The 10,000-nt window shown below is 37.3% G+C and overlaps 2 protein-coding genes across 3 annotated transcripts in view; one reads left to right on the top strand and one right to left on the bottom strand.

The window, feature by feature from the left end:
• Positions 1-1,727, bottom strand: part of LOC122262335 (uncharacterized) — a 7,413-nt gene extending 5,686 nt beyond the window's left edge. Inside the window, exon 1 of the mRNA XM_043030338.2 lies at positions 1,590-1,727. Coding sequence (XP_042886272.1) covers positions 1,590-1,592 — 3 coding nt within the window. The 5' untranslated portion in view covers positions 1,593-1,727. The remainder of the gene's footprint in view (positions 1-1,589) is intronic.
• Positions 1,728-1,912: 185 nt separating this feature from the next.
• Hira (histone cell cycle regulator-like protein) overlaps positions 1,913-10,000 on the top strand; it is a 12,959-nt gene continuing 4,871 nt past the window's right edge. The window contains exons 1-13 of one of the 2 annotated variants that reach the window (XM_043030331.2): positions 1,913-2,138; positions 4,591-4,733; positions 5,193-5,328; positions 5,743-5,916; positions 6,060-6,220; positions 6,389-6,556; positions 6,896-7,054; positions 7,228-7,350; positions 7,491-7,624; positions 7,997-8,119; positions 8,641-8,868; positions 9,162-9,435; positions 9,598-9,844. In XM_043030331.2, coding sequence (XP_042886265.2) covers positions 2,102-2,138; positions 4,591-4,733; positions 5,193-5,328; positions 5,743-5,916; positions 6,060-6,220; positions 6,389-6,556; positions 6,896-7,054; positions 7,228-7,350; positions 7,491-7,624; positions 7,997-8,119; positions 8,641-8,868; positions 9,162-9,435; positions 9,598-9,844 — 2,107 coding nt within the window. In that variant the 5' untranslated portion in view covers positions 1,913-2,101. Of the gene's footprint in view, positions 2,139-4,590; positions 4,734-5,192; positions 5,329-5,742; positions 5,917-6,059; positions 6,221-6,388; positions 6,557-6,895; positions 7,055-7,227; positions 7,351-7,490; positions 7,625-7,996; positions 8,120-8,634; positions 8,869-9,161; positions 9,436-9,597; positions 9,845-10,000 lie in introns of both variants that reach the window. The other variant, XM_043030330.2, reaches the window with a different exon arrangement.

The raw sequence follows: 10,000 nt of genomic DNA, 5'->3' as shown, positions 1-10,000 counted from the left end.
GAGTGATTTTTAAAATTATTCTTACCCAAAGATCAATTTCTGCAGAGTCTGCAACCCCCTCTCTTGATAAGCAAGAACAAGAAACATATCTGCCAGTATGATTGAAACAGACATCTAACAACAAACTAATAAAATCTGACCTTACCAACTAATAGAACTAAATGTTCTGAGAAACTTTTCTATAACAAATTTTAATCTAAATTAATAATATTGAAATTAGAGACATATGGAAAATCATAATAAAACCCCTGAGCCCCATGAACCGATTCTTTCAATCAACCTGAAAAAATTATGCCTAAAATCATGGCAGATGACACTTATCACATGCATTCATGCCCCCCCCCCCCCCCCGAGTCATTTGGAACTATAAAGGGACATATGACAATACACATTACCACTGAGTTTAATATAGTAACCAAGATTTGTAATAAGAGATCACATGACAAAAGACACTAGTGATAGGAAGCACACACCCAAAGTTAGGTTGCCAGAGGACTAATGTCATTAGTTTTGGCACAAAGTATTTGATGTTGATGTAGCTGTCAAATTGGACTATTGGGAGTAGTATTGGACATCTGGTAGAGAGATAAGCTCCTCAATAACCAAGAAGAGTATATGTGTACCTCTTGGTTCTTGAAAGGCATATGTCTCAAATGAATGTATCAAGCAGGTGTTCTTGTGCCAGTGCCCCATTTTACATCTTTAAATTTGCATGTGACAGCAACTCAGAGGTCCTTAGTTATGGCCAGCAGGCAAATCATATGTAATGACACTAGATCAATAGTCATTCATTGCATACTTTTATTTGCTAGACACATTAACAAAAATCTATTCCACTCCACACAACTAAGAAAGTGGTTAAGCACTTCGAAGATGAAAATGAGTAAGACGTACCCATCTCTAGACAGGTATGGCTAGAAGGCCAAAAATAAATACCCCAAAATATTAAGGGTGTTGCAGCAGCATGTCGAGGCCTTACTAGAGAAAAATAAATGTTTTTTAGTTCTCTAAACTGAATTTGTAATAATTCAACCACTAGCTTGACTGTACAAAGTGGTATATGATTTGCTTTCCTGCCCATTACTAAACAAGCTGTACCATCCTGATATAATCCATACCATATTTGACAGTTAATCTACAGAAATAGTAAATGCAACTAGCATCCATGAGTTTACAATGCTTTGTTAATGAAAGTCACTGACTTTTCCTGTAGTCACCTTAATATTGTCAATGTTTTTTTTTAATAACTAAAGTTTATTCACATCCTACGTGGTATTATACAATACGTCATATTTATGTCAACATCCAAGTAACATAAGTGTCTCGCTCTGGAACTTGCAGGAGAAGAGACAAGTACATAATACAAAATTTCCAATCGGAATATGGAATACTCCCTTATTATGTCCTGTCATCGGGAGGGTCCCTCCCTTTAAATTCAGTCTTTGCAAACATTTAGCTTATGTCTCGGTCGACAAAAAATCTAAAAAGCATCACATGTGATAGCTTATCACTATGATATACCGACAGCACTTAAAAGAACTGCAGAAATAAACATATCTCATAAAAAAGACTAATATGATGCTACGTACCATCCTGTTTTGTTTACGTTTGGAGACAGCGTGGTAGTTACGCCGGTCGCTGCTAGATGGCTCTGCCTCCCAGTGGGTACGGAAGCATTTAGATTCGAGGTGTCATATTCATTTTATCGCATCTGTTAAATTGCTAGGCATGTAACTTAATATATAGTGTTTCTTTTCATCTTTAAAATGATATACATTTCCATCCTTTCCCTTGCAGATGTGATGTAAATTTCCACCTGGAACCAATGATAAAACAACCAAATACCTCTTAGCTGACATAAGAATAGAATTCAATTGAACATTTAACTGATTATACATATCTTTCTGTACAGCGGACAACAATTCAACAAGTTCCCTCCCTGAAAAAGGTTTGCGTCCGTCGATCAACCGCCGTGAGATTCGTAAACAAAGATGGCGGAGGAAGCGTCTTAGCGATTTAGGCGGCGTTTGAATAATGTCTTTGTGTGCTTGGAAAGAGACAGAACAAGTATTCTGTTTGTTCTGAAGAAGCTGGGGATACCATGAAGCTTCTAAAACCGCCTTGGATTAACCATGATGGTGAGTGTGTCAATTATGTAAGGGCAAGTTCCTAAAGGTATTGTTTCTGGGCATGGTGACCTGACCTGACCTCTTGCTTTAAGATGTCAAATTATCTGACAGAAAGTCATATGTCATGCGATCAGCGTTTTGATCGTGTCCAAGGATTACGTCGAAACGGTTACGGGAAGGAATCACGTTGTACTATGGTGAGAGGACTGAACCTAGCGGGCAGCGGTGGAAGTGCATGGCTTGACACTTCGCTTGGTTATGTTAACGTATAAGTTCCTTATATTGTATCCCACGTGTATCAACGTGTTTACTGTCTGCCATGTATTGTGCTTATATGCTTTAGTGTGTGATGGGTGTGCTTTATTCGATAGTATATGTACGTTGTGGCAACAAGTGAGGTGTTGATGGTATGCCCAACTAGATGTCTTATCTTAAAACAAAACTGGATTCTAAGTATATGAGCTGTAAAAGTACTGCAGAATCGTGACGCCATTTTACCTTATTGCTATACTAAAACTATGCATTGCTACTTCTAACAAATTTATTGTTGATGGATTTCTTCTGATGTGTCTGAGGAGGGTCTGAAATATACCAGAAAAATTGCAAGGAGAGCACTGAAAATATACTAATATCAATGAAGAATTATGTTAATATCAGATAGATAGTTGCTTATACCCAATTCAAGGGGGCTCTACTCATTATACCCTTCTTATATCAGTGCCAGCAGAATGTTAACAAATGGCCGCAATGGCAAGGCAAACCATCACTATGTATATTTTGGCAAGATAGAGCCTAGGCTGGCTTGTAATCTATGAGAAGTTTACAAGCTCAATCTTGCCAGTATAATATTAGTGGCAATTTGTTGGATTTTTAGGTGCTGATAGGAGTGGAGGCCATGGGGAATGCTTGACTCGACATCATTAATGGCAATTCTTATAATAGTATGGATATGCACTAAATCATGAATTATATGCCAAAGTCAGATAGACATAGTTTTTGTGATGCCGGGGCCATTCCGGCTCTGAATGGTCAGAATACCAGGGTTTTTGAACGCATGAGCCCAATTCATCGGAATTCTCGGGCACACTAGCCGCGAGCCTGGGCTGTCCGCTTGCTTACCCCGAGTACGGGCCTTGGCCAAATATCTCGTCGCCGATGTCTGACGCAAAAACCACGGAACGTGTCAGCACGTCATCTAGCACAAATGGGTTAATCCCTTCACTACGGGAAGTAGAAAATGCCCCTCACGCCGTATCCGAGCTGCCGGCGCGTGCCAAATTTTAAATGTCGCTACTGAATATGACAAGTTTTAAGCCAAAACCACAACATAATCATTATGTGTTATATATCAAAATATGCATAGTTAACCTCTTCCCCCATGTGCATGTGACAAGTTATTTACATGGGTTGAGAGGAAGATAGAAAGAATGACCTTGGTGGGAGGCCTCACTCAGATGACCAAAGAAAATTATTGAAATGGTATGGTAAACTAATCATAATAAGTTTTATATTGTTACATAATGTTCCATAAATGAATAATAAAATGATTGCTAGCAGGGCCCATCAATGCCTCCTCTGGTATAAGGGAATCCCACTCTTATGTAATAATAATGAAAGTCAAGGAATATATCGTATCATATCCGACCTCTATTCTGAAAGCTCTCGTACAGTATCCGGAAGAAAGAAAACTCAATTCCACCAGAACTCAGCCATGACGCAGTATGCGCGTCCTCGGGTTTGATGCGAGTGCTGCGAGGACGCAGTATACGCGTCCTCGTGTTGAAGGGGTTAAGGATCGTGAGAGCCAGTCAGCAAAACTATGATGCTTTTCAATGAGATCTCCAGTGAACAAAATTCCCACTGTACTGATGCTCACTACTAATGGTTTGGTTGAAATTTGGATAGTTGGTATTTCAATAATGTTAACAAATGATAGATGCTTGATCTTCCAGTAGACCCATTGTCAGTTTTGAAGCCATTAAGAAATGTATATAGAATAAAAAGGTTATAGGTAAATTAAATTAGTGTTTTTAGATCAAGTTATTACAATCTGTACTTAGTTATTTAAAGGCTCTTTCTATTAACCTGATAATACTGGGGAGGATTTGGCTCTTCCTGGACACAACTTCAGGGTATGCGCAGACCTAATGCCTTAGGCTATTCACCCATTGAGGCGACAGCCAGCGGCTAAAAAATAAGACATGATATCGTATCCCTGGCGGGAAGACTTATCAGGCCATGACATGATATCATGTCATCTATCGTTGCTGGGTTAAGAAATAAAAAAGACTGGTCACTCAAAGACATTGCAGTGAATGTTGTATTTGAATCCCAAAATAAAAAAATTTGCAATAATATCTAAAGTGATTTTCTCTAATTAAGGTTGCATCCTAAGAGTGAAGTATCTAAAATGAAATTTACACGTAGTATAAACTTTATTGTAAGTGTTTTATGTTTTCAGGTGATAAGGCAATCTTCAGTGTTGACCTACATCCTGATGGTTCAAGATTTGCGACAGGTGGACAAGGTCAGGATTCTTCTGGAAGGGTTGTGGTATGGAACCTGAAACCAGTTGCTCTAGAAAAATATGAGGAGGATGAGAAGGTAATCGTCTTCAGTGCTTTTGTTTGTGTTAAAAGAACATGCCAGTAAATGAGAGTTATATAACATTTGAATGGTATGGTTAGATATATATATGAATGCATTGTTAAAGAAAAGTAAAGAATTGAATGAAAGGTTTTCAAAATCAAGTTAATTGTTGTATTTATCTTTATTTCTTTGATGATAGTGCCCAAGGGATATAACTCACAGTTGATGTTTATGCATGAAATCAATGAATAAAGTAAACACAAATAATTTTGCAGTTAATAAATGTTAGATATAACTTGTAGATATATTATGTGATTATGTTAAAAAATATATGTATATTCAAACAGTGTATGTTGGAAAATAGTGTTATTGAGAACAAATCTTCTGTAGATAGGAAAGTCTACCTTGTTGATAAAATAACATATATTAGTTTAAGGAAGTATGATAATTTTCTATAACTGATATTCCTTACAGGTGCCAAAGCTGTTGTGTATGCTAGACCAGCACTTGGGGTGTGTGAATTGTGTGAGGTGGTCTCGAAGTGGCCGTTTCTTGGCTTCTGCTGGTGACGATAAAGTTATCATCATCTGGCAGCAGAGCAGTTATGGAGGTGAGTCCTGAAACCTTTATAGGATTATAGGATCACAAACTAAGTAAGGCATAAAATGTTGATAATGGCTTAGTAAACACTAATTTTCACTGTTATAAATCACCAGTGATATGAATAAGTATTTTCAAGGCCCAGAAAATTATTAAGAAAGGTCTTATCATCACAATGATTTTAAAGATAGGTATTTATATAGATTGTATCATGAAAATTTACTCTTCTTCTTTGAAGACCTTTTCCAAACTGAAACATTTTCAAATGTTTCATCATCTGAAAGCTCTTATTTTTATATATCTATATATTTTTATTGAATGTATCATAGGAGAAAGTGATATCATAATGCAACCTCTAAGGCTGACATTTTTAGAATTCTTTAGTTTTATACAGCAGGGTTTAAAGGTTGAATTTTGTCAACAGGTGGAGCTGTATTTGGCTCAAATGTGGTGAATGTCGAATCTTGGCGAAGTGTTACAACGTTGAGAGGTCACAATGGTGATATCCTGGATGTCGCTTGGTCTCCAGGAGATGTTTGGCTAGCTTCTGCTTCCGTAGACAATAATGTTATTGTATGGAACACTGCCAAATGGCCAGGTGTGTATGATTACATGTTGATATTTTCTCTTATCTTTTATTGCTTTGGTACGATTAAAAATAGAATTGATGATAGTTGTACGATATTCCTTGAAACAATACCCTGTTATGAAAAATATGTACATATTAAATCGCTTTTCCAGAACAAGTGCAGATTCTTCGAGGACATACAGGATTGGTGAAAGGTGTTACCTGGGATCCTGTTGGACGTTACTTAGCATCTCAAGCAGATGACAAAAGCCTGCGGATTTGGCGAACAACAGACTGGACCACAGAAGAAAAGATAATTGACCCATTTAGTGAGGTGAGGATCTTGATATATCGTAGGTGTACTTTTTTGTAAAACAATTGTTAATGATAGACCCATGATTATGTTGTGACTGTATAGCTATGTGAATTATATACTTAGCAAGTTTGGCTCTATTGTTTTTTATATAAACCCAAAGTAAATATTTTTGTTCTATCTTCAAAGTGTGGTGGCACAACAACAGTTCTCCGGCCAAGCTGGTCTCCTGATGGTCAGTATCTGGTGTCAGCGCATGCGATGAACAATGGAGGTCCAACAGCACAAATTGTAGAAAGAGACGGATGGAACACTGACAAGGATTTTGTGGGTCATCGTAAACCCATTACTTGTGTGGTGTGTAGTTTTGTTTTGTTTTTTTAATCCAATTAATTAACTTTTCTGAGAAGGGCCACATCTGAACTCTGATTAGCCTGGGCTGGGTATCTTAAGATGTGGTTTCTGTTATTTTCTAGTCTTATGGTATGATATATTAGCAAAGTGATATTGATAAATATTTGGTATGATATGTTATAGTTATGCAACTGAAGGAAATGACTGACTTATATTTTGAACAAAAGAAAATGCAGTGCAAAAGTGACCCAAACCCACAAGGAATGCTTTTGGATCATCTCTTTCCTATATCTCTGCTGTATTTCTTGTTGTTCTTCCCTGATTTCCTTGTGCCTTTTGCAGAGGTTTAATCCAAATATCCTGGAGAAAGCTGATCCAAAGACAGGGAAGTCTGTTCAGTATTGCTGTGTGGCAATTGGCTCCAGGGATCGCTCAATCTCCATTTGGTTCACTTCACTGAAGAGACCATTGGTGGTGATTCACGACATATTTGATGATTCGGTAAGTGTTTTTATGTAACCCGGAATTAATATGTAATTTATTATTTATTTATTTTTTACATTGTATTTATTTCATTTTATTTCTTATTCTTATACTTGGATCATCATCATCTTTTCTACCTTTTGTTCTCTTAGACATCAGATTGTTTTGATTTTTGCTCATGTCCTTGACAGGTCCTGGATCTTTCATGGAGTAGTTGTGGCAAGTATCTTATGGCTGTATCAAAAGATGGTTCCTTGGCCTTCATAAACTTCTCCCCTGATGAGATTGGCCGTCCACTTTGTGAAGACGAAACTGTAAGTTTGTGTGTATGTTGTGTCAGTCATAATTATTATTATATATGTATAAGTTGGAATACCTTATATTAGAGAAATCAATTCTTGATATTCAAAGCCTAATGGTTTACTCCATTTGCCCTCTTTCTATTTACCCTCAGAATAACCTTCACATGAAGTTGTATGGTAAATCCGCACTAACCTCAGCTTCGTTAGCCAACCCAACCATCATAGAGAATCCAGAGTTCCTGCGTTTGCGTGAGGAAGAAAAGGAGAAAGCAAAGGAAGAAAATAGGTATTACTCTCATATGTTTTACATTTTCCTTCATTATTATTTGTTCTCCCATTGTAATACTTTTCACTACTACTTACCCCCATTGAGTTAATCCTTCAATGATAAGAGGATGGTTAATGATGAATTGCTATGCAGTTGGATAAATTCATCCTGAAAATTTTTTTTAATTGGTGTGTTTGTTGAAATATTTGTCTTTTTAAATACAAATTTTACCTCCCTGACAGGGAATTGAACTTGGGTCCTCTGAGTGAGAACTCCGGCTCCTAAAATGATTATCTAACCAGAGTTCAATTTACTGTCAGGGAGGTAAAATTTGTATTTCTACGTTAAAGGCGTTACTGCATTTTACATTTGTCTTTTTATTATCAACAGTGAACAGAGTCGAAGGCCGGCACCTCCTACACCGCAGCGAGCACCAATCAACAAACAGATTGAGACGAGGACAGCAGACGGTAAAAGAAGAATCACACCAATGTTTATTCCTCCAGCAGAAGGGTAGGTATTTTCCTGTGATTCTTGCTATAGGTAAAAAGATGTATTGTCTGCCTATGATACAGTCTGACTATGTACTATATAGTCTGTTGATTACTGTGTTTATTGTAGCTCTTGTTAGCATGGTTAAGTAAACTGTTTTGTGTATAAATAGTCATAACCCAAGTAAGGTTACAAGGATACTCCTAAGGATAGTTTGAAAGATACTGAGAAAAAAAAGCTAATTGTACAAAATAGTGCTAGTATATTTACATCACAATTTTGGAACATAAAACATCACTGAAATGAGAACAAGAAAATAGTTGTGAATAGATGATGAGGGTTTCATAGATATTATTTAGGAACCCCTGAAATTATGTTTAGGAGGGTTACCATGCTGAAGAAGAATCCATGTTCAGGGTCATTTTGGGGAGAAGAAATTGGGATACAATGCTCAAGATGTTGTGATCTAAGAAAAAAGAGGGAAAGGTTATAAAGCTTTTTATATGTATACCTTAGAACTTATTGCAACAACACAGTTGCAGGACTGAAAATCCCAACAAATCATACGAGGCCAGCTTCTCATCCAGCCAACAAGAGAAGAGCAAGATTGTGGTGGAGAAAGTGGATGGGGTGGTGGAGCCCAACGTCACCAGCCGGCCGCCTCTGGCCTTCAATTCCAACACCAGCACGTCTCCAAGCAAGGGAGTGTCAGCGCCCCTCCCTGCTGAATTCAATGGGGTTCCTGCCGGTCTGCCTGCAAGATTTGAAAAGTGAGTGAATGATCCTTATTTGGTTTTAGTGTATGTGCAAATGTTGCATTACAAAGGTTTCAGTCTCACTTTGTAAGCTTTGACTATGTTAGAAGATATATAAGAGGTGAAGCATGTTCTACAATATCTTGTAGTAGCAGCAGTAGATACTTCATGATTTATTTTACTATAACATTTAAAGCAGCTTACCATTAATATAAATACATATTAATACTCATGGTGAAATGTATATGAGGACTCGATTCAATGATTTTCTTACTTTCTGTAAAACTTAAGTTCATATTCTTTCACAGATCAACTAATGGATCAGAAAAACAAATGGATGGGCAAATTACCACAATATCAAGCAAGCGCAAGCATGAGGACGCCCAGCCAATTATGGTCAAGCGGAAACGTGGGAGACCGCCCTTATACGAACGATCCACAGCCCCACCACCAAACCGTGTTCCCACACCACCACCTGCACAGCCAGTGGTGTCCTCGAGACCAATGGCCATTGCACACGCACAGGGCGAGCCTTTAAATGTTCTACCTGAAGCATCGCTCTCTAAGTCAGCCAGAGTTCAGGTATTATTAAGAAATGTGTGGTTTCACATGTTTTTATTCTCTTGTGTTCCCATTTGAATTAATTTTGTTTTATTAATGGATTTGTATTTAGTACGAGATTAGATTTGTTGTTGATATATTATTTTCAAAAGGTTAATTTTAAAAGAATATCCATCTTTACAGATTCCAGGGGAGAATTCGACAGATGGTCCTCCCCCACTTCTGATTGTAGAAAATGATTATCGAATTGGTAATCGCGTTGGTATGGGTGGAGGTACACCAAGTCTGCACAGAGTCAGCAGAACACAGCAAAATGTAGTGAGTTGGGTGGCTTACCTTACCTCTCAAGTCACTGCAGTTGTAGCAACCACAGACACTGCTGCACTAACCTGCCAAGACAGATCGCTTCATATATTTGATATAAAATCAGGTAATTTTTTATGATTGTGTATGGAATTGAAGTGCTCCAAATTCTCTTTACATGTAGACTTATTAATTATCATTTATTTTGTTATTGTTATTCCTTTCAAACATGTTTTCTGCTTGATTTGTACAGTGTCATTATTTTACTTATTATTTCTGGTTA

This window comes from Penaeus japonicus, unplaced genomic scaffold, assembly GCF_977035675.1.
Source record: "Penaeus japonicus unplaced genomic scaffold, GWHDUDI00000001_assembly GWHDUDI00000012, whole genome shotgun sequence".
Taxonomy (NCBI): domain Eukaryota; kingdom Metazoa; phylum Arthropoda; class Malacostraca; order Decapoda; family Penaeidae; genus Penaeus; species Penaeus japonicus.
This window is presented reverse-complemented; position numbering and strand designations above follow the sequence as displayed.